Source organism: Gnatocerus cornutus, chromosome 5, assembly GCF_029298725.1.
Source record: "Gnatocerus cornutus isolate USDA-ARS CGAHR chromosome 5, icGnaCorn1.1, whole genome shotgun sequence".
Taxonomy (NCBI): Eukaryota; Metazoa; Arthropoda; class Insecta; order Coleoptera; family Tenebrionidae; genus Gnatocerus; species Gnatocerus cornutus.
In genome coordinates this window covers 7,217,321-7,239,683 of record NC_142237.1, presented here as the reverse complement: position 1 = coordinate 7,239,683, position 22,363 = coordinate 7,217,321, and the positions used below count along the sequence as shown (strand labels likewise).

At 37.2% G+C, this 22,363-nt stretch overlaps 8 protein-coding genes across 9 annotated transcripts in view; 4 read left to right on the top strand and 4 right to left on the bottom strand.

The window, feature by feature from the left end:
- Positions 1-2,429: 2,429 nt before the first annotated feature.
- On the bottom strand, positions 2,430-3,103 carry Fcp3C (Follicle cell protein 3C). The gene is made up of 2 exons (XM_088035840.1): positions 2,765-3,103; positions 2,430-2,659 (listed from the first exon to the last, which is right to left on the bottom strand). Exons 1-2 carry the CDS (start codon positions 3,005-3,007, stop codon positions 2,474-2,476), a joined length of 429 nt encoding a protein of 142 aa, XP_087891966.1. The 5' UTR covers positions 3,008-3,103; the 3' UTR covers positions 2,430-2,473.
- A 464-nt stretch (positions 3,104-3,567) lies between these two features.
- LOC148174039 (uncharacterized) lies at positions 3,568-4,707 on the bottom strand. Its single transcript, XM_088035842.1, is given in 4 exon segments — positions 3,568-4,004; positions 4,006-4,254; positions 4,305-4,472; positions 4,518-4,707. Coding segments are annotated over 4 exon segments (921 nt in total). The 5' UTR covers positions 4,627-4,707; the 3' UTR covers positions 3,568-3,609.
- Positions 4,708-5,391: 684 nt separating this feature from the next.
- Positions 5,392-6,517, top strand: LOC148174038 (uncharacterized). Its single transcript, XM_088036147.1, has 4 exons — positions 5,392-5,635; positions 5,683-5,812; positions 5,863-6,170; positions 6,223-6,517. The coding sequence occupies exons 1-4, from the start codon at positions 5,439-5,441 to the stop codon at positions 6,455-6,457; spliced, it is 870 nt and encodes a 289-aa protein (XP_087892273.1). The 5' UTR covers positions 5,392-5,438; the 3' UTR covers positions 6,458-6,517.
- A 454-nt stretch (positions 6,518-6,971) lies between these two features.
- On the top strand, positions 6,972-8,412 carry LOC148174037 (dynein regulatory complex protein 9-like). Its single transcript, XM_088036597.1, has 3 exons — positions 6,972-7,765; positions 7,816-8,142; positions 8,194-8,412. The coding sequence occupies exons 1-3, from the start codon at positions 7,118-7,120 to the stop codon at positions 8,410-8,412; spliced, it is 1,194 nt and encodes a 397-aa protein (XP_087892723.1). The 5' UTR covers positions 6,972-7,117.
- A 328-nt stretch (positions 8,413-8,740) lies between these two features.
- On the bottom strand, positions 8,741-11,182 carry Bcs1 (mitochondrial chaperone BCS1). Its single transcript, XM_088035404.1, has 5 exons — positions 10,743-11,182; positions 10,556-10,695; positions 9,532-9,657; positions 9,059-9,479; positions 8,741-9,012 (listed from the first exon to the last, which is right to left on the bottom strand). The coding sequence occupies exons 1-5, from the start codon at positions 11,063-11,065 to the stop codon at positions 8,751-8,753; spliced, it is 1,272 nt and encodes a 423-aa protein (XP_087891530.1). The 5' UTR covers positions 11,066-11,182; the 3' UTR covers positions 8,741-8,750.
- LOC148174036 (otoancorin-like) lies at positions 9,685-10,548 on the top strand (the record flags this gene model as incomplete). The annotated part of the gene is made up of 3 exons (XM_088035394.1): positions 9,685-9,744; positions 9,790-9,964; positions 10,013-10,548. Coding segments are annotated over exons 1-3 (771 nt in total), but the record flags the coding sequence as incomplete, so codon positions are not given.
- Positions 11,183-11,254: 72 nt separating the features above from the next.
- Positions 11,255-14,171, top strand: LOC148174034 (uncharacterized). Its single transcript, XM_088035403.1, has 3 exons — positions 11,255-11,345; positions 11,424-11,495; positions 11,581-14,171. Exon 3 carries the CDS (start codon positions 11,676-11,678, stop codon positions 14,073-14,075), a length of 2,400 nt encoding a protein of 799 aa, XP_087891529.1. The 5' UTR covers positions 11,255-11,345; positions 11,424-11,495; positions 11,581-11,675; the 3' UTR covers positions 14,076-14,171.
- Positions 14,172-14,201: 30 nt separating this feature from the next.
- The window catches only part of MCU (mitochondrial calcium uniporter), a 39,249-nt gene continuing 31,087 nt past the window's right edge, over positions 14,202-22,363 (bottom strand). Inside the window, exons 3-6 of one of the 2 annotated variants that reach the window (XM_088035405.1) lie at positions 19,905-20,208; positions 19,280-19,412; positions 15,819-16,025; positions 14,202-15,769 (exon numbers count right to left, since the gene is read on the bottom strand). In XM_088035405.1, the coding sequence (XP_087891531.1) occupies positions 15,548-15,769; positions 15,819-16,025; positions 19,280-19,412; positions 19,905-20,208 (866 nt within the window). In that variant the 3' untranslated portion in view covers positions 14,202-15,547. The remainder of the gene's footprint in view (positions 15,770-15,818; positions 16,026-19,279; positions 19,413-19,904; positions 20,209-22,363) is intronic. The other variant, XM_088035406.1, reaches the window with a different exon arrangement.

The following is a 22,363-nucleotide window of genomic DNA, read 5'->3' as shown; positions in this document are numbered from 1 at the left end:
TTTTGCAGGTAAAGAATTTTGACCAAATTCTTGAAATGCACAATGTATAAAATTTGCAATTAATGGATAAGCGCTTTAAAAATTTTAATTGTGCTTCCTGTAAGTGGAAAAGTCACGACCAGTTAAAAATACTCTTTGAAAGCGTTACTTATTATTATGACCTCCACCACTCTGTTATTCAAAGAAAAATAATGATAAACTGTTATTATAATCTATTACTGGACGAAAGATAATTCATTATCCAAGAATATTGTGTAAGTGTTAGCTAAATGAATGGATAATAACCCATAAGTGTCTCTTAAGCCTCTTTGGTTTTCTATTATTCCCCATAAATTCCGCCTCGATTTCCCAATATTTCCAGCATCTCCTCCCACAGGCACATTCTCTCCTACGCCACTGCTCGCCAGTACCCATGTAATGTATCTTAAATTACTCGGAATGCTTTTCTTTTACGACTCTGATGTTTTAACCTACTTTCTAAATTGTGTACACACAACCCCTGTTTATAGAAAAGAGAAAAGCGGCCAATTTAATCGGGCTGATGTCGGCACACTCTACCGTTAACATTCTTCTATTGAATTTCCTCCGCGACTTTTTCACCGCTCATATCTCACACAAAAACACCTGAGACAACCTGTTGTACCACGCTGACCTTGCTTTTCGGCCCCGAGCGAGCAGCGTTGCATAATGCGCCCCTTTTGGTTCCCCTTCCATGGGAGCCCCTCCTCACCCATGCATAAAACACACGGTAATGATTTCCGGCAAAAGAACTGACGACTGATCTTTGGAGGCTAGGGGACAGCGGCCTGAAAGTACGCAAGGCTCCATGAATGGGAGGAGGGCTCATATTTCACCAGAAATTTACCAGGGGCTAAAATTATTCGAATATCACAAAAAAAAGTGGAATATAATAAGTAATTACAAGACATAATGATCCAGGTCGAATAAGGAGGCGCCTAAGCAATCTGTTGGGCGCTCTAATAACAAGTTAAACATTAATTAATGGGTAAAGACTTCTTAATAACATCTTAAATTACATCTAAAAAATACACAGTCCACTGGACATTCTTTCAACCACACACTATTGTCTGTTGGTTGTTGGTACTTTTTAAATTATTGTTTTAATTATGATGATCAAAATATTTTTAAAGTCTCGTTATCTGCAATAATTAACATGGTAATACCAAAATCATTTTAATAATAAAATTATTGACAATTTAAATAAATACGTACCAGAAAGTTGTGCAATATATTTTTTTAAAAGCAATTTAATTAAAAATGCACCAATAAGATAATATAGAAGAAAATAATATTAAAAAACTCAAGAAAGTACATGCTAATTTAAGATAATGGTAAAATCTTCAAGTATGATGTAAGTATTAAAAAATAATTTAGTTCCATGGTCAAACCAAATTACGTACGTACTTAGCTGAAGTTTTTACAGCACTTCCTAAATTACTTTTATTATGTTCGATTTTCTTCTCAAGATAATTTTTTAAATTAAATCTCTTCAAAATACACGATTTAAAAGTAATTAACTTTAGAATAAAACATTTTTTTCTCTATAATATCCCTTTCATGGCATTCCTAGTCATGGTAGTATCAGATTGATCACGGAAACTGATTTAAATATTGCGTCCAACCATCAACCCCTTACAGGAAGCAGAACGGTGCCTATCTCCTCCACGCTGTTATCGGCGGTCGTTCACCCATCCATCGTTGGTTCTTGATGGGCCGAGGTCAGGGGTTGGCTGATTTAAGGAGCACATCAACTGTGATAACATCGCCATGCCTCACGTGGCACTTTTGGAATTTTTCCCGAGAAATGGGCGCCGATGGGACCAGAAATTTAAATACGCGTCTTAAGATTTTCCCAGTGATTTCTAATCGCGGCGTAGCCTTCAGCTGTTAGCTTAGGCGCACCTCCGCCACTGGTCTTGTTATCTGAACTGTGGGTTGGTTTATCTCGCTATAAAACGTGTAGATTATGTCGGGTTATGCTGTTAATTTTGCATTGTTTAAGCAGTGACTCTCCCATCATGCTCTTGACACGGATGCGAAGAGGGGACTATACCATCGGTTGACCTGCATGATTTTTCACTTGTGCTGGGATTTGGAAAATCACACGCGCCACTGGAAGCCACCAAGCCTATGTTCCTCCTTTTATGTCTTTGGGTTTATTTCACACCATTCGTTATTAACATTAGGTGAATCGTAAAATCACGACATAAATTAACGAGGAAATGGGAAAATTAATGAATTATGACGATATAAAAGCCGAGGAGCTGGAGGTTCGTTGGATAGTAACGAGGTGCGACTGGATATTGCTTATTGTTTACGTTTTTACTGATTAAATGTAAAGTTTTACTTGAATGAATTTTCCTCTTTCTAAAAATCTACAAAAAATGCTTTTGCGATAATTACGGGTAGAAAAATTTATTAAACAGACTAAGTACATTTCTAAAAGTTTTCTTCAGCTAACCGGACACTTGTAGGGCACATTATCCTTGCAGCAGAACTCCCTTCCTGCCGACATGTTCGTCCCCAGCCATTTATCATTGTAATTCTTGATAAATAAAAACGCCCTCTCTTTATGCACCAAATCCCTGTCCACCGTTGCACAAATAATGTCTCCGCTCTTCGGTAAATGCGTGATAATCTAAAACAAACCCACATAAAACTCGACCCTAATTAAATCGGTCAGCATCCTGTCATTAAACCCATTTTCCACCCCAATAAATCCCAACAATGCGCATTCTCTCACCATTTCCAAACACTTATTAGTACACTGCCGATTTCCCATGGAGTTATTCATGAAGGGGGTGTCCATTTCCTGCGTTAGCACCGGCACCCCCTTGGGTTGGTCCTTTGACCCTTTCTTGAATTGTCCACTCAAGAACACGCCACATGTGCACGGAACTGGTTTAGACTCCGCTTTTATACCATTAGAAGGGTCACCTGCATTGACGAGACTACAGAGGGTGAGAACCACCAGTATAAGCAACATGGTGCGACGAAAAAAAAATTAATTAGGGGGTGGGAACCGACGGGCACTTGTTGATCACCTGCACGAAATAACGACGTGCAAAGAGAACTGCTTTTTAAATGTAGGCTAGAAACGGGTGTTGTGCGGAGCTTGCAAATTCCAACAAGCAAAAATATAAATATAGGAAATAGAAACTCTGTTACCAAATGACCTACTTTGAAATGGAAAACAGAAAACCAAGCGAGAGCAATAAAGTGTGAAACTATTGGGATGGTCATTTGAATAAATGTTGCTGTAATGTTATTTTTTATTTTATTTTATTTATAGAGAAGAACTAAAAGCACCGTTAAATATTGGCGTACAGCACATGATTAAACGGACGTAATAAGTCACACTTCTTTATTCCCCTTAGCGAATTTAAAAAACAGATTTCACACATTCAAAAATAAAAAAGTGGAAAATTTAACAAAAGGTTGTATTTGAAAATCGAATCAAATCAAAATTTATTCTTAATTTAATGATATGTAACGAAATTCAAACAAAAAATAATAAAAAAACGAAAGAAAAAACACGAACAGTCGTCAATCAAAACGTTTTTATTTGTTTTCTTCATAAGAAAAGATCTACTCTAATCCCGCTTTTTGATTCTTCACGAGCAACTTGGCATCCCCAAACATCACCACTTTCTGGTTTTCCTCCACTTCGCATTTAAACTTTACAGTGACAATTTTCCGATTTTCGACCACCTCGACTGTGACTTTTACTTTCTCGCCGACATAACATTTATTCGGAAAATTTAAAGTTTGGGCCACTACAACTGAGCCCGGTCCTGGAACCTCCGTTCCGATAACACGAGAAACCAAAGAGTTAAGAAAGGCTCCATGTACTATCGCCCTCTGTGGCCCCTCAATTGAATGAATTGGGTTTGAGTCACCACTCAATTCTGTGAATTTTATCAAATCTTCTTTAGTTATGGTTCTAAAGATGGTGGCTTTGTTGGAGAAACGTCTGAGGGCTGTTTTAAGCATCTTTACTGGCTTCTTGGAGGAAAATTGTTCCTAGGTTTTTGTAGCGCGTGTTTTGATGATCTACATATAATTTAGCTTTGTCTAGAATCTCAGGGGTTAAAAAGTGTTTGTTGTAAGGAAAGATGAGGTAATAGAGGGTGGTTATGGCGTTGAGGGCAATTTCTTCGTTTTTGTGAAGAAGTTTCCCGGTAATGAGTTTAATTCCGTTGAGTTTAATGATATAATCCTGACTCTCAGGATCTAAAATCCAAATTATGTACACATGACATAATTCGAGAAAAAAATCTTACCTGGACTAATATTGCATAAACCTGCAAGGCCAAAATGTAACAATTCTTCACTGTCGCAAGAGAGTTGATCCAAAAACAAATCAATGGCGTGGAGTTGCTTCAAAAACTCAAAATTCACCGGATCATAGGCAAAGTTCGATAAATTTGCTAAAACTTGCCGTTTCGCCTCTACAAAAAAAAAAATAGATTCGAATTTGCCGCTATGTCTCTCACCTATGGATGTCGAAGTTCCAAATTCCACAATTAGCTGTTTAAGGAATTCGTAACGTCCTACTCCATCAGGGCCTGTTTTTTTCAATAATGTTGCTTTTTTGGTAAACATGATACATAAAATTCATTTTAGGTTATGTTATGACAGGAAAAGTGACGCAAGAGTGGCTATGGCGTCTACACCGGTACACTTGCGTATAATTAGTTGCATACCGTTTCTTAATTTTGAATAAAATTCTTTCAAATTCTTATCTTAAAATTTAATAAGGTTTTTTGATTTAATTGATCAGCAAGTGCTTAAATTTAATTTTTCTTAGGTGCTTGACAAGTGCGTATCAAAATTTAGACCTTTTAAATAATTGACACACTATTTTTTAGATAATAAGAATTATAAATTTGAAAGATAATAGATAGATGAATTTTTAAGAATGGATTACATATTAATACATAATAACTTAAAAGTAACTACAAAAAAATATAAACATGATTGAGTAATTATTTATTATTAGTTTGATAAATAGCCCCAAAACATGAATTTTGGATCTTACTTTTTACATGTTTTATTTAATTTATCATCTAAATTTCAGTAAAAAAAATCATTAAAGTAGAAATAGAAACATAAACACCGCTAAATGGTTATGATTTTTGTATTTATTTTACTTTTTATGTCTTAATTATTATTAAATCCCTATTATTTATTACATTCTACCAACAGTGCGATCATGTTTATAATTAAAAAACTTATCTATCAAATTACACATGTCTTTTCTTACTTTTTTAAAACTTTAATTAAGTGACGAGGACGAATTAAAATACAATAACACCAGGTGTACCTTGTGATAAACCACTTGAAATCGAATTTATAAGAGTTTGCCCACAAAAAAACAATTTAGTTTTACTGCGTTTCATTGAGAATTACCAAATATGAGGCGGTTTCTTGTTGCAACGTGTCTCATCGCGACAATTTGTGCTTACCATGTCAAAGAGCACGATTTTAATGTTCAAATCGATAGTGTGGAATATTCTAATATTCCCACTAAATACAAATTTAACCAGAATCTAGATTTTTCAGAAGACACCATCGCGGTTCTGAAAACAATCGCTGATGACTTCAAAGTTCAGTAAGTACCACCAAAATACATAAAATTAGAATTAAAAAAAAATTTAGACCGCGAGCCGGTACTGAGGCTATCATGAACGAGTACGCGGACAAAATCTTCAAAAACCTTCAAGAGCTCATAGTTCATGCCGGATTAGACCCTACAGAACTTCCTGACCAACACACCGGTTTTAATTACGTGAGTAGTGTACAATATGATGGTCTTGGTACTTTCATGGTACTTTTCAGACTCTCATTATTACGTATCACGGAGAATTGGACTTGACCTCTGGATGGTTGATGGATATTTCTACCATCCACCGCGGTGGAGATGTTGTTGTTAATTACAACACCAACGAAAAATATCTTCTAGTTACCGTTCCTATTGCTTTCGATGATTTGCAATTCTCTTATGAGTTCAGCGCAAAAATCATGGGTTTGGGACCCACTGGAGGTATTACCGGTAAAGTTGCCAATATTGGAGTGGTCGTACAACTTGGGTTCAATGTTGCCACTCTTCAGGCATCTTTGGATGAATTTGACATCGTCAACTCAGGGTATGTAGTGTAACAAAGTTTTTCTAACATGCTAATTCTTTTCAAATAACAGACACATCAGTGTTAAATTTAGCGGAAATGCTCTTGTCGACTGGCTTTTGAACTTGCTGACTGATGTTGTCACTGCTTTGCTCAAACCTTTGATTCTGGGGATCGTGGAAGGAATCATACGTGGAGCTCTGGATACTCTTGTACAAGCAATCAATGACGCTGTTGATAATTTTTTGAATCCGACAACACCAGCAATTCCTGTTACTACTCCTGTTTATTCTTACTTTGTAAATTAGATCTTATTTTTTAATATCTTCTGTAATTAAATTTAATAAAAATATTACATGTATCTGTGACGTTTTATCACATTTATCAATAACACACTCAATAATTGATTGACAATGTTGATAATACATATATTTTGAACGCAATAATTTAAGATAAAAAGTGAACTCTGACGATCAAAAACACACAAAATAAATGAAAAAGAAATTGTGTGAAGTGAATTGGCTTTTTTTTATTTCATCACACGATTATTTGTGATCCGATAAGGAATATTTCTATTTTTATTAGAAGTACTATTTTATCATGATTGTACAGATGTCTTAATAATAGTCCAAACGTTTTTCAAATCTTTTGGATCTCTTAGATTCTGCAAATTCTCTGAGTCTTTTAATCTTTTTTCTAGATCTCTTGCAAATTTTTTAATTTATTACTTTCTTAAATATTTCAATTCTCTAGTCTAATTTTATTGCTTCTGATTTCTCATGTACTTATAGGTAGACAGTTTAATTGCGTTCTATCGATTTCTACGTTGCTAACCAACAAATCTGTTTGTTCTCTTATTGACTCTTGACAAGTCATGTAATTTTTCCTTTGATTTATCCGCGTTTAACCCTCTCCACGCCTCGCGAAAATTTAGACTTTGCGATTACTCTTAGAACTAAATCATAAAAATGCCAGGCTCCAAAGAATCCATCAACAAAACTGTTCAGTTTGGTGTCGCCAAAAAGAGTTCCAGTAGTTCTATCACCGGCATAGAAGAAAATACTTCTATTTCTAACGAAGAAAGTGGCAATAATGACACCATATCCCGTGAACTGAGACAATTTGAAGAGATGATTCAGACCAAATATCTCAGTAGATTAATGGCAAATGCATCTCTAATTATCGCCCAACAAGCTATTGAAGAAATCACTATTTTAAGGCAGCTCAACAATATGCCGAAAGTGGACGTCAACTTAGAGTTTGTCCCCCTGAAGGAAAAATACAACATGGCAGAATTTGATCTGCAAGGTCTCATCAACACCAGCGATGAATTTCTCACATTCAAGAAGCTGCAGAAAGATGTTGGTTGGATTGAAAACGTTCTAATGGCATTGGTACAGAACTTGAAGAAGAATCTTTATTTTGATGACTTGCGCAAAATCCTGAATGACGATTTTATTAGTAGAGAGGAAGAAAAGACGCTCCTTGAAAGCAAAAAATTTTTTGACCACGAGTTGGATAACTTGAGGTTTTGTATTAACACGGAACGGCGAGATTTGACGAAGATGATTCATAACGTCACTCAAGATTTAGGCAACTGCAAAGATCAGTTGAACGTAAAGAATGAGTTTCAATTTATTTCAATATTATGCTGTATTTTTTTCAGGACAGCATCGTTGAGATCAAAATTAAACTAGCGTATGTGCAGCAGTGGCAAAAATCCCGACATGAGCAAAACCAAATGCTTTTGGAGAATAAAGAAACTACATTAAAAGACTTGATAAGCAACACGAACACAGAGATAGAAAAAGAAAACCGCATTCATGAAGAACAATGGTTATTTTTAGAAAACTCAATAGCAGATTACAAATCAGATATAGAACTTTGGATGGAAAAATACGACAAGGATTTGGAGGAGAAAGAGCAACATGTGCAGTTACTTGACATAAAACTTGACAATACAAAAGAGAAGTACACGAATATGTTAGAAGAAGTAAACCAAGATAGGTTTTGTATAGGTACGATTTTTTTACTTTTTTTTTAGTATAATCGGCGCCAAGAATTTATAACTGAATATAACAATTATAAAATTGAAAGAGAAAAAGAAGCTAAAGAACTCGAACGACGCAACAACGCAGCTGTAAAAATTCAGTCGTGGTGGAGAGGAGTCATGTTCCGAAAAGGTCTAGGGCCGTATAGGAAAAAGAAAGGGAAGGGCAGGGGAAAGGGCGCGAACGGAAAAAATAGCGGAAAGAAGAAATAATGTTTTAAAATCCGTGTCCGTTTTTATAAATTAATTCTTGAATCTGTGCGATCTGTTTTTATATATTTTTTTTATCACCGAGATAAGTACTCCTTTATTTGTTTTTTATTCCCTTAGAACGGTAGATTGTAAAAATTTTGATGATTTTGCGCAGATTTCAGCTGTTTTCTCGCGATTCAGCCGTTGAAACTCGATAAAAACTGGTGGTCTTGTAGATTCCAAGCTCTTCTTTGCGAATTCAAGCCAGAAAACAGCGAGAAATTGTCGTTTAGCATCAAAATAAGCGAATTTCTAAAAAAAACAACATGGGTAAAATAAAACAAAAAAATATCCTAAAACTATAATTCCCAAATAAGTTTACAGTTCTCTATGACCTCTTCGGGGTCGCTATGTTTGTAAAACATAAAAAATCCCTGAATCTGTGCCGGACTGACATTCTTCTTAAACTCCAAAACCTTTTCCTTAAACCTGATAGCCTGAGCCTTAGCTTTCTCCCCATCGTAAAACCTCAAAAACATTTGTTCGATTTGATATTCCGAGCACCAGCCGATGTACTCCTTCAAATCAACACGTCCTGGGCGAATAAGAGCAGGATCCAACCTTCAACAACAAGATCATTCAATTTCTAACAAAGTCATATACAAACCTTTCGAGATAATTCGTCGTCATAAAGACCATCCGTGCCTCAGTACTAGCGACTCCATCTAAACAATTCAACAAACCGCTAAAAGTGACCCTGTTTAGTCCTTCGTAAGCTGATTTCTGTTTCGGAGTGTCTTCGCGTGACACAAACGCCGCGTCGATGTCTTCTAATAAAATTATGGATTGCTGAGGGGCTACACTGAGGAGGTGGTTGAGACGGTCATCGGAAAGACCGCGTTCTGAGAGATTGAGGACACAGATGGAAAAACCAAGTTCACCAGCTAGGGCTGTGATGTAAGAAGACTTGCCGCAACCAGGAGGGCCATGTAAAAGATAACCTCGTCGGTATGGAATTCCACGTTCGGTGTACCAGGACGGGTTGCCTATGAACTCTTTGCAGTCTCCAAGAATTCTCGCGCTTACTCCTGTGACAAAAGAAGGAAGAAATTTACGTTGTCAACACAAGGAAAGTCTTACCTTGATCCAAGACGACGGAAGTGATAGGTCGTTTCCGACGCGGGTGCCCCAAAGGCCTCCACTCACTGCCCATCGCAGTATACATGATAGTCTTGCCTTCATGTTGACGTAGTGCCATCTGTCTAGCTACCAAAAGTGATTAGAAGTGCCTCAATGTTAATCATATTAATTTTGTTTATAGCGCTATGTAGAGCTGAGTCGGAAAATTCTGTGGTAAACAAATAGTGTTCTTTCCCTTTTGTATCGTCAAAATTATAGCAATCTCTGTCAAATTATCAAAAAAAAGCGATTTGGGATGTTCACAAAGGTAACAACAGTCCTGAGGAGCTGACTGCAAACAAACTCAGAAATATCAGCGCCGTTTTAGATGTAATCCCGGAACACGATTTGGCTCAACTCAATGTCAGCAATTGGGACGTGGTTGAAATTTTGGGTATAATTTTACGTCTTAATTTATTAGACAATATAACGCCAATTCTAGGGCAGGTTAGAACTTTTTCACGAGCTCAGGTTTCGGTCGTATTTGATTCCCTAAAAACCAAATGGGGGAAAGCTCAGTTGAGACAAGCACACATTATCAATAAGCTCTCCGGTTTACTGTGTGGTTTCTCTGAAGAAGACCTAACAGAAATCTCAATGCACGAATTTGCGAAAATCAACCCGAAAGTCTTATCAAATTTAAACGCCTGTGGTGACCACCAACTTAGAATTTTGCTTGAGCAAGCAGTGAAAATATACGGAGAACCTAAAACATGGTCAAAAGACGCTACTTCTAACTTAGGAATGTTAATTTTAGCCTTAAACAACGATGAGTTACGTTCTCTGCGATCCTCAGCTCTCAGTGGTCTTAATATTGAAATGATAACTCAATTTAAACCCCAGTTTATAAAAGCTCTGACGCGTGAGCAACTAGAGAGTTTAAATCCTGCCTCAAAAATGATTATTCATCAAAATCTCAGCATCCTGAAGTCCCATTCATGTCCTTTACACTTTCAACTAACTCTCCTGTTGCTATCATGCATACCTTCTTCTAAAATCCTAAAATAAATGTTCTTGTCTCTTCCAAACGCCGTTAAAGTCACAGTCTCCCATGGCACCCCCATATGTAAATCTAACGTGTGTTGTTCTCTAGTTCGTTCGACTCGTATCCACGTAGATCCATACCTATTAATACGTTCTTTATACTCTATTCCTTGCAAAATTAATCTTACCGAAAAAAATGTGTCCCTACACTTGGAATAAAATCGTATTTCGTCTTTACATGTCCAGTTTCTTTCTGTTCAAAGCTAGTTTCTACACTTAAATGTTGCGTCTGACGCGCCCCTTTCTCCGTCATCCATTGTAAGAGCCACTGATAGGACTTGTCCCTGCATGGGACTTCTAAAGTGATCATGTAATGACGCCTGAACAAGATAAGCGAAGTTTGGAGGCCCTTTCTCAAAAGAGCTGCTCCTGCTCCCAGGCCGAACAACCCAAAACCGGCCCCAAAATAAGGGTTGTCCGAGAGGGCCGAAAAATATTCGATGACAGTCATTTTAGAGGTTATACAACCGATATAACCTCACTTTGTTACGAAACTTCAAAGACTACAATTAGTTTGAAGACTATTTAGAATAATAAACCGCCATTGTTTAAATTATTAGAGGTCGTTTTCTTTAAAAAATTCTCAAAACTAAACAACTGGGACACTTTTTAATTTTGAAGTAGTTGACATTTGTGACAACAGTTGGCAGCACTGAGGATGTCTGGATGTGTCGGATCTCGGATGAGCAGGTTAAGTTCTTCAGTGAAAACTCTTTTTCTTGGCTTTCAAGGTATTTTTTAATAGTGTTGCTGTGTTGTAGTAAATTGATTAAATTTATTACGAATTAACATGACGTCTTTTATTTCAGTTTGTCTGAAGACTCACTCTTCCATGATTTGAAAGGATTCAACTGTTCCATTAATCTGGATTGCTAACTGAAGTAGGTTCTAATTTTATTCGAGTATGAGTTTAAAACTGAAAAGAATTTAAACGAGTACCTAATTTAATTATTAATCAATTTACAGGTGTCTGCTTATGCAACTGGCAACACAGTCAATTTGAGGTTATAAAAATGGCGCATTGTCAAAATTGACACCACAGCGCATCAAATCGCGCAAATATGGCACAAGTCTCTACTCTTGACCAGCAGAAACCAGAAGTCTTGAAAGACGGAGATATGATCGATTTGACCGATGAAAATGAACATGAAGACCATAACACCGAGGAATTTTTGTGTGAACGCTCTGGAACGTTGGAAACAACGAAATCTGGTATTTCAGAAACTGTTTCTGTTCCTCCAAGTACAAAAAAAACAGTTATAGCACTGGGTATTGATGCGTTGATTGATAACGGTGACATAATTATAACGCCTAGCCCAGCTGAAATACGGCGAACTAAATTTCCGCTCGCCGAAGATTGTCACGATGACGTCGTAATTCTTGATGGTGAACCGACGCCGACGCTGCCAGAAGATGTTCCTAAATCCCAGTCGCCGGTTTTATCGAATTTATGTGAAATGGTTATCGCATCGGTTGAAACGGTTTCTACTACAGAAACCGATGATAAAGATAGTGATGATGTAATTTTTGTAAGCACGAAACCAAAAGACTTGACAGATGGGCTAAGAAAAAAAGTGAGAAAGATTTGGTCTCGCTCGGTACCAAAACCAATTGATAGTCCATCACCATCGGCGACTTCATCAGCAGCGTGCTCTACTACAAAGACTATAGTTACTCAATCAAAGAAGACACTGTCTCGGACAAAATCATCAAATGCCTCAAACTCGCCATTTAAGCCATCTGCAGCGAAACTAGAAGTAAAAAAGACTTTCTCTAGAAACATGAATAACACATTTAAAGTTGGTAGTCAAACCGACTCACGCGCCCCAAAGCCGTCAGTTACTTTAACAAAATTAACGGATAATAAGGTCACATGTGCTCCAACGCATGCGAAGGTCACTGGTAAACTTCAAGTATTATCTAAATCAGGCGGAAAACAATGTGATAATAATTTACCCAAAGCCCCCAAAACGGGGGTTTCTTCTAACGATACTCATTTGCGTCACAAGCAAATACTACTAAAACCTGTTGCTAAGAAAAATACGAAATCTTGCCCTGCAACTCAGGATAAGGAGACCCCCAACGTTGCGTTAAACTCTCTTCAGCAAGATCCAAAATATTTGAAGGCCAAGGTAAATACTAACTTCCGAAATTTTATTAAAAGTGTACCAAGGCCGAAAATGGGAGAAAATCATCGGCGAACTGAAACCGTTAAAACTCCCGGAATTCCTTGTATGGACCAACTGCCAGCGGTTACTGCCGACAACGATATAATAACCATTCCTGACACTGAAGAGACCAATAATATACAACCACACAAATCTATAGATGTTCCTGAAAACGCCCCACAATTGAAAAACCTCCCAACAGCTGTAACTACTAATCTACAGAAACAGATGCAAGAAAAAATTTCAGAAATTGTCAATTCTCCAGGAAAACTAGCAAAAGTTGTAAGAGAAGTAACCACTTTGGCTTCGGGTACTCTAACAAACGGCAAGCAAGGAAACGTTATGTTTCTATTGTATCCCGTAGATGAGATTTTAAAAGATGCGAACCAACTTACAGAAGATAAGAGAAACGTTGGTAGTGAACTTCGAGTTTTAACAGTTCCTCAACCTGATGATCCTTTAGATAACTTCATTCCGGACCCTTCCGCAACCTTTACTCCTATTGATATCAATCAAATCATTAACCAAGGTAAGCAGCCCTTTATCAAAAGCAGATGTGGTTGCGAACTAACAAAATCAGAAGAGATATTTTGCCGCGGATTCAAGAAACAAGACAAAGTTAAACCGTTGTGTTTGCAGAAATTGCCTTCTTTCATTAAAGAAGATATGAAAAAAATCAACGTCCTAAAGCGGGAAGTCAAAAAACGCGACCAGTGTAACTTTGTGCAGTGTAGTGTCGCTCAGAACGATTATTATCTCCCCGAGCCTGAGCTTGCTAAGATTGAAGTAAAGCAAGAACCTATTGTCATTATCGACGATGATGAGACTCCGACCTTGCCTACTTTGGCTTCAGTTATTTCCAAAGCGATAAAAACTGATAAAACGAAAAAGTCTCGATTGTCGGATACAGAAAAAGCCTTAGAATTAATCAAGCAGGGTCTTGAGATCATCCAGAACATCTCAAAAGAAGAAGTGGAAGAACCAACTATAAATGACACCAAACCAGTTTTGGGGAACAGAAAAAGAACGGCAACTAAAAAGTTTAGTGAATATGCTCAGCAGACAGTAAAGAAAGCTCGGGTTGCGAGAACAAGTTCTCAGGATAAGAATGATCCGGTTAGTTCGGGTGTTCAAACACGAAGAAGAGGAAGGCCGAAGAATAATAACATCGTGAATATTCCGGAAAACAAGCTCAATTTGCTGGAAGACGATGATGACTTACTGATAGTAAAACGAGTGGCTATTGTTAGTGCAAACGGTAAAAGCAGAGGTCGACCAAAAAAAATTAAGTAAAGTAGTTTTGTCTTGCATAATGTCCGATTTTTTGTATTTCTTTTGTAACACATAAAACGTAACATTTTTTTTAGGGCATTAAAACTGTTTAGCAAATGACTTTTGTTTTAATAAAAAAGTGAGCAGTTTGGCAACAATTGTATATTTTATAATTCATTACAATTAAAAGTTTGAATATGTACAAACGACGCACAATAATATACAAACGATAAACTATAGGATAAACGTGAATCACACTAGTTTTCAGGACTTCAATGTGTTAAAACATCCCAACAAACCGACAGTCGAAAATCATATATTAGATACTTTGAGTAATACGAGAAAAAAATGGCATCAGCTTGACTCAGTTAAGTAAATATGGCGTACGAGTATAAAATGATGAACTACACGCTACTAGGATAAGAGAGTAAGTCTCCAAGTGGAAGTCGAAATGTAATATCAATAACTTACGCAAATTTTAGGATTATGATTAGAGTTTACAAAATGTTGTCTTCGTGGAGTCTTCACCTCACTTACGTTGGCACTGAGGAGGTGCAAATATCAACAAACTCACAAAAGCTTAACTATACATCCTGACTTCATATTTACAAACTTTCAAAGATTAAAGCTTAGAAACACGCAAAAATGATTGTATGTGTTTAGATTACCACTCAAAATCACAGCAATGTGTGCAACATTACGTACAGTGCTATCAAAACGCGAGTGCGTAAAACAGCAGACAAATCAATAGCACCATTAATGAGGATTGAAAATCAAGTGAAGCAATTTGACGGTGTTCAAAGACTAACAAGAAGAGATTTTATCAACTACTTCTATATACGAAAGCTTGTAGGACGGATTTGTGCTGAAACTTTCAAATTCGCTGCTAATTTCGGAGAGCCCAAGCACTATGTCGATGAAGAAGTTCGGGGTGGATAGGTAATGAATCCCTGATGGCATCAGCGGTCAACAACATCAACTGTATATACATACAAGTTCAAATTCGTGCTGTGCAAAACTGATACATCTTTCTGCTCGCTATGTAAAAAATACATTTCGATAATACAACAAAGAAAAATACTCTCACATGGTAAATCAACAAAAATCTTAGTGTTAATGTATCACAAGTGCCATCTAGAAGCGAAGGCGTCCAACATAAAAGAAAACAACAACATGGAAGACGTATAGAGAAACAAAAACAACATGTTAAAACTAGTATAAAAGTGAGATTACTAAAATTTTATTTTTCAATTGAAAAAAAGTCAATGAGTACGTCTGTAGCGCCTTCGTCTTCGACTAAACAGCAGAATGTACATATATACAGTCGAACAACATGCATTAGTCCTTAGTTCAATAGTAATAAATAACAAAAATTGAGCTTTGTGTAACAGTCCACTGCCGTCCCAACGTCCTATACTGCAATGGCAATCACTCTATACTTCTAGATTCAATAAATTAGAAAAATAACCCTGACGAAACCTCCACACGGTTCATCATTTCTTCGTCTCTTCTTCTGTCGTTGCTTTCTTTTCTTCTTTGGCTTTCGGAGGTAACCGTAACTTGAGGGGATCCCTCAGTCTCCTTAAATCTAATTCTACTTTAGCTATTTGGTCTTTGAGGAGATTATACTGATTAACGTCAAACCCAGACTTTTTGGCTTTCTTATGAAGAACGAGCAGTTGCTGTCTGTCTCTGACGTCGTTGAGAATGTACTCCTATAAAAGAACAAAAGAGATAAAACTGTAAATCTCCTCAAATACTCACCTGTCTTGTAACTACGAAATAGGCGTAGGCAGCCATGGCAGTGCCGTACGTTACAAAATAAGTGACGGGTTCCATGATGTCCCAAGAATATTCCCACCATGTTAGACGAGCCAAAATACCGAATTGAACAGACATCAGCCCTAAACCAGCCCACGCCATCCAATTACTGCGTCGATGGGCCACCTGCTCCAGTTCCAGCTTCTGCTGCTTGAAAGAAGAAGGATAATGAATTCATACATACAAACAGCACGTGAGGTTATAGCTAGTAGTCATGCTATTTCCCCCCTATAAGCGCGCTAAGCTCTACAGCTCTGCTAATAAATTGCTCTTCTTCGCAATTTCGCGTTTGCTGGACGAGCATGTTCTGATATTTCGTTTGTCTCTTAAAGGCCAGGAGGCCGTATAAATTATTGCTTCGAATGTTGGCTGTCTTCCAACGTTACGGCCTCCAATCGAAATTTACAGCAACTGGATGTGTTCCACTTTTAGCGGTTTCATCTACAAATTGCTCGAGCGAGATAATGTTTTTGGGGGGCAAATAATCAGTAATTTAGATTTCGCACGTCTAGGGGTTCTTCTATGAGCTTTTATACGATATACGGGAAGATGGGGATGAAGGGACCAGTTTGCATTTTTTTAGACGCCTTACATCTCGGAAAAATACCGCAAATGGAATGACGCAGGCAGAAAAGCTCTGAATGTAATGGAGCATTTTATTTATGGAAAAGAGAAGCGAAAAAAACTCATGCTCAGTAGTCTTTGCAGTTCTGAAGTATGTCTTTGATTAAAGAAAATAAATAAATATTTCTTTCTGTCATTTTTGAAGCTGTCTTTAATCACAGACATGACTCGCGATTTTAAAGGTGACCGAGGATGAGTTTTTATCTGATCTTGACACAATAAATAAAAATTATTGTCTGCGTTGAACAGATAATATGAAAAAATGTTTAAAAAAAACTTCACGCATAACAGTTGCCAGAATAAAAATACGCGTAGCTCAAGGACAACTAAATATGGTGGCCTCAAATATTGTAAAACTCGAATCTTAGGTATTTCTTATTCTTCCCAAACTAATTAACTTGCTTGTGCTGATTATTCCATCTTTTAAACACCAACACCGTTCCTGATGCAATTTCCAACTTCCGCCGCCCCCAGGTAGTTCCCTCTACCCTTTAGAAACTTACCACGACTTATGTAGTTCTAAACCTTTACCCTTTGACGGCGCAGTTCGAAAGCCGCATCAAGTTCATGTAAATCGCAGTGAATAACACTTCTTTTCATTTCACCCTTTTACTCGCTAAATTTCCCCATTTTTCTCGATCGCCTTATTCCGACAAAACAGCCCGCAAAAAATCCTTCGAGAAGTAAAAAAGTAATCAAAGTGTAGCTTTGATATCTTTTTTATGAGGTCTTTCTAATTCGCTCCCGTGGGAATTAGAGGAAAAGATCGGAAGTTGGTCAAGGTAGACGGAAATCGGAAGTTCCTCTATTTGCGCTTCGAAAACCGCAAGTTAGGTGGCGCTGCCTCCGGAGGGTTGTTTCCGGTTTCGACAAAGACTAGCGCTGTACATCAAGAAGAATGAAAATGTGGTGTAAATAGAGCGGTTGATGTAACATTCAGAAAGTGGCTCTCGAAGAACTCAAGGATAGATAAAATAGAACAATACAATAACGGCAACTTACTTGTACAATTTTCCTCGAATTCCCAAAGAAAATAAATTCGCATTCTGTTGTAATTCTCCCCGGTATTGTAATTTAGATGCACATTATCTTGTAATCTTCAGTGTATCCACGTGCCAAGCGGTATTAAAATCTACCCACTTTCATCATCAACCTTCATAAACAACCGAATTAAAACAATAACAAAAATAATTGTCTGCCAACAACCAAAACAAATTGCTACCTCGTAACTGCTCATCAACCAATTTACGTGACTTTAATGAAAATAACACACTGTCGTCAATCGATCTGGTGACTTTCCGCGAATAATAAATTAAAGGAAAACACGTGGGAACCTGTACTTTCCATCCCTCCAAAGAGAGCAGAGAAAATCCAATCCGATTCCACAATTTTATTTTGCGTTCATAGTAAGAGAACGTCTAAAGCCTTTACTTTATTGTGCAATTTTTTTGTTCCGTGGCCCGGTTGCGCATAGCGCGAAATGGGTCAGAATGCGGAAGAAGAGAGGCAGACATTGCGACGCTGAGGAGGAACGCAAGATCAATGGAAGATAGCATGTAAACATGGACGATGGATTCTTTCTGAAAGGACAGTCTGTTTACTTTCGCTGCTGAAAAATTGAGATGCAACGGAGGGACTGTATCGTCCCTTGAGATTTTATGAAGTCGTTGGAGTTTCTAACGAGAAATAAGAAGAAAGTGCTTTTGTGGAAGCAATTACCCAACGCGTGTTTGTACTTTTAAAACCGGCGGTTGACAGCTGGGTTTAAAATTAAGTGCTTGGAAAATTTAAGTGGAAAAAACTTGAATTTCTATTTGTGTTGTGCTGTATTCACATTACCTGTTTCGACGCCAAATCATAAAGTTATTAGTTGCGTCGACGCAAATGAAATTGAATTGAGTGCGCAATTAAAGTTTATTTTGGGACTAAAGGGACTAAGGTACAAATAAAATAATTGTGCCTCAAATTAGATCAATACGTTTTAGTTGGTTTCCCTGGGGGAAAGTTGTTGTGGAGATCAAAATTTGTGCAAAAATCAACCCAGTTGTTTTGATAAATCTTCCACATTCTCAGTGAAACTCCCAAAAGAGAAACAAGTAGCGTAATTCCTCTGATTGGTAGGTCATTAAATTATTCAATACGAGAAACTGTTTTCACATGTCCAATTAGCGGCCACCACTTAATTGCCTCGCATTGGTTGCTAATAACTTAATGTTTAGTCTAGTCTATATTTTTATCATAATTAAACTTGCATAAATGTATGCGTAATTAAATTTACATTGATGGAAATGTAAATTTGGTGCTTTTCGTGTAATTTATATTCATCTCCATTAAAATGCTGATTAGCTGCAAAAATGGTGATGTAATTAAATCACTAGGTACTCTGTTGACGCTGCTTACATGCTATGTAGACACGACTGCAGTGTAAAACTGGTCGCCGAATCGTCCAACTCCAATTCGCACAAATCGTAAAATCTCATATCGTCGCACCATTTGCCGCCCCAATCATTATTTGAGTTGATTAGTTGAATTTAATTATATCGATTTTCCAATTAACCATCGTTTACCACTTGATAAAATCCTCAAATTCGAATTACCTCGTAAAAACGCCCATTTTCTACGTGAAAGCAAAATGTCTCCAATTATCTTGACATTAACATCCAGACAATAAGTCAGCGAAAGCGGCGTAATTTAACAATTAGTTTTTATTTTTGTGTTCCGACGAAGAAAATGAAGAATGATGATAACTACAGTGAAAGTGATAACGGAGAATCACGTACCTGTTCCATAGGCAGCAACTCCTGTTGGAGGGTTTCCAGTTCCGTTCGCAGTTCCACCTCTTTCTGGACCTGGTGCTCCTTCACGTGCAGGGACTCGTAAAGTTGACTAACCAACGTTTTCACGTCGCTTAATCTGAGAAGAAATTTATAATTACGAAAGGGAGAGAGGAATATTTTCACTTTGTACGTTTTGGACCGGACGTGCTTTTTAATGGAAAAATGGCAATGAAGCGACAAAGTTTAAAGAGGCGGCGGACGGCACCTGGATATGAGTCATAAATACAACATAACGGTTATGGACTTTGCTAAACTACTCCTAAATTTTAAACATGACGCCCAACGAATTGCTGCAGTTCTATTAGAAGGAGCTGCAATTTTTATACCAATTTTTAATTTAAACTCGTAAAAATTTTAGTATAATGAAATCACCAATACTTTTAATTCATTGAAATTAATTTCTAATTTCCATGATTCTCGCTCGTCAATACCGCATGTGACCAGCTACCGCACATCCAAAATAATTGCTTATTTATCAAACTTATCACTTCACTGTAAATTGCATTTCGCTGTTGCCAATGCACGCGTTCGTTTATTTAAAATAACACGAATTGTTTATTGAACAAACCCTTGAACTTCTTCGCTGGTTAGCCTCTCCTGCTTTGGTGTGTCGACGTTGTACGAATTATCATTGACTACCATTCTAAAATTTTCTTGCAATAACGTTTCGATGCTAGTGGAAGACGCTATCCTCGTTCCGTCTATCGCCTTAAAAACTACCCTATCAATACCTCTATCTTCTTTCTTCAACATATCGATAAAATCGCCGACTGTATTCGAGATCGGTTTTAAAGTGAATCTACATCTCTCGTTTCTGCTCGGGAGAGGCACGGTGACCTGGGGGAGACCCCGGTGATATTCTATCGTCACGTCTGGAACACAAGAACAAATACATTAACGGCTTTGTTTAGCACGTGATAAACTAATTCAAGACTGTAATTTCGATAATTAAAGCGTGTGACGGCAGTAAGAAGACGAATTCAAGTTTAATTTCCGAAAGGAGTTTACGTGTGCAAACTCGTTAGCGTTGTCACGATGTGGTTGAAAGCTTTTGATGGGTCGGAATACATGTTCTAAAAATTCTTAATTTCAGGAGTGAAATCCGACGTTTACGCCGGTGAGTAATTAAAATTAATTGGTCGCAATTATACCAATCTGACTTTGTTTAGACGTACACAATTTGTAACAAAAATTTCACTAAACGAGAAGAAAATTTGAAAAATTAGGAATATTATAAAGAAATTGATGACCATACTTAAACCAGTGTTTTACGACTCCATCATCAGAGTCAACTTTATGATTGATAATTTCGTTCTCAAAGCTGCGTCGATTAAAAGTCATAAAATTTCGCCCGGAAGCACCTCTCCAATTTAGCTTTCCAGTAATTTACGTCCTTTCCAAACATGGATTTTGATACCGGAGCAATAAATCGTCAAAATTGTCATACTCCTCGTTTAAATTATACGCGTACATTCATAGTGTAATGAAATGAAAAAAACTCTGGAAGATATTAAATCAAATTCCGTTCCTTTCCAAATGCGATTAGTTTGCGCTATCTTCTCAATTAGCACGACAGGGAAAGAATCCTCTAAGTGGACATCAAAGTAGACGCTATGACACTTCAATTAGTATCTTAATTCGAACCCGTGAGATTTGTTATCAGTGGGCGTCGTTAGAAACACAATTAGACTGTGACCGTCGAGCAAGTATGTCGAATCGTAGGTAATCGCGTGCCTAAACTAATACTAGACTAATAAATAATAAATCAGATGCGTTCACACATGAAGGAGCATTCTGTGGACTTTCTTCAGTTGTTTTGCAGAAAAATCGGTTTAAAATTAAACTTTAATTTTACTAAACTCATGGCTTTTATCATGTTCCCATTCGATATGGTCCTTTGAGCCGGATCTGACTCAGCGCCATCGATTCCTGCACTGCGTGCAGTCTTGGGGACACGCACAAAATAATAAAAAAAAGAAAGTAATAAATTTCGTGAAACTATGTAAAATGTGCTCGGAAATACACGTAATCCAGAATATTAAACACGGAACCCCAAAGCCAACCGGTGTTATCAAACGGATGAAAGTCGTAAAATCCTTACGGAATTCGAGAATTTCGACAACGGTCAAGTTGAAAATAGAAAACTGCGGAAAGGAGGAGTGAATTTGTGCCGTTCACCTCGCATTGCACAAACTCAAAATAGCGGCGCTATGCGGTTAAAAATTTATATTTAATTCGGGAAGTGATGGTTTTTTGGGAAAACTCATGAGGATTTTATTTTGTAGTCGGGAAAGGCGAGATGTTTCCAAGTGAAATTTTATTATTTTTATTATTCATGTGCGTGTTCGCAGGACGACAGGCTTGTTTGCAGGAGATAATAATAACACCTCTATGTGCCTGCAAATTCAAATAATGTATATCGAATAAGCTCCTTTCGGATCACAAATTATTTATGATTATAACGTGTCAATTTCCAATATATCTCTGCTGAATTGATTGAGTTGCCGTCATATTGCCGCAGCATGATAAAACTGTCACCTAAAAATTCATTCAGTCATTTTTCATTAAATCTGAAGGTATAAACACGTCAACATCGATAAACTCCATCTTAGAAACAAGCTCAATGTATTCAAACACGGAAATTACGTCACGGAATTGTTTTACCTTATCGTCACGACTTCACAACTCCTGAAATCCATAAAATGATTTTTTTCTCGTCGATTACAAACTCTACAAATGAATGAATAATGTCCAATCTTTTTTTAGTGTCTATCTCTCGTATTCGATCATCCCCGAGGATTTACATTCTATTTGTTTCGTAATCCCACCCTCTGTCTCCCCCGAAAAAATCTTATCTTCGAATCAAACACCCGTGAACGTCCCTGCTTTTTTATTTTTAGCCTTCATTTATAAATGAAATCGGATTGAGCGCATTGCTCACATTTTCTAACTTCCCCATTTAAGTGTAAGGTAGAGAGGGTATTTACATAAACTTGAAGCCATTTTTAGAAGCTTTTAGCTTCGTTA

Excerpts from the sequence above, each read along its gene's own strand:
- LOC148174037 (XM_088036597.1), top strand. The coding sequence starts at position 7,118 with ATGCCAGGCTCCAAAGAATCCATCAACAAAACTGTTCAGTTTGGTGTC. Across the intron at positions 7,766-7,815 it reads ACTGCAAAGATCAGTTGAAC|GACAGCATCGTTGAGATCAA; the intron begins GTAAAGAATGAG and ends TATTTTTTTCAG. Across the intron at positions 8,143-8,193 it reads ACACGAATATGTTAGAAGAA|TATAATCGGCGCCAAGAATT; the intron begins GTAAACCAAGAT and ends CTTTTTTTTTAG.
- Fcp3C (XM_088035840.1), bottom strand. The coding sequence starts at position 3,007 with ATGTTGCTTATACTGGTGGTTCTCACCCTCTGTAGTCTCGTCAATGCA. Across the intron at positions 2,660-2,764 it reads CTAATAAGTGTTTGGAAATG|ATTATCACGCATTTACCGAA; the intron begins GTGAGAGAATGC and ends GGTTTGTTTTAG.
- LOC148174034 (XM_088035403.1), top strand. The coding sequence starts at position 11,676 with ATGGCACAAGTCTCTACTCTTGACCAGCAGAAACCAGAAGTCTTGAAA.
- Bcs1 (XM_088035404.1), bottom strand. The coding sequence starts at position 11,065 with ATGACTGTCATCGAATATTTTTCGGCCCTCTCGGACAACCCTTATTTT. Across the intron at positions 10,696-10,742 it reads GTAGGGACACATTTTTTTCG|GTATGGATCTACGTGGATAC; the intron begins GTAAGATTAATT and ends ACGTATTAATAG. Across the intron at positions 9,480-9,531 it reads TTCCGTCGTCTTGGATCAAG|GAGTAAGCGCGAGAATTCTT; the intron begins GTAAGACTTTCC and ends CTTTTGTCACAG.
- LOC148174038 (XM_088036147.1), top strand. The coding sequence starts at position 5,439 with ATGAGGCGGTTTCTTGTTGCAACGTGTCTCATCGCGACAATTTGTGCT. Across the intron at positions 5,636-5,682 it reads GCTGATGACTTCAAAGTTCA|ACCGCGAGCCGGTACTGAGG; the intron begins GTAAGTACCACC and ends AAAAAAATTTAG. Across the intron at positions 5,813-5,862 it reads AACACACCGGTTTTAATTAC|ACTCTCATTATTACGTATCA; the intron begins GTGAGTAGTGTA and ends GGTACTTTTCAG.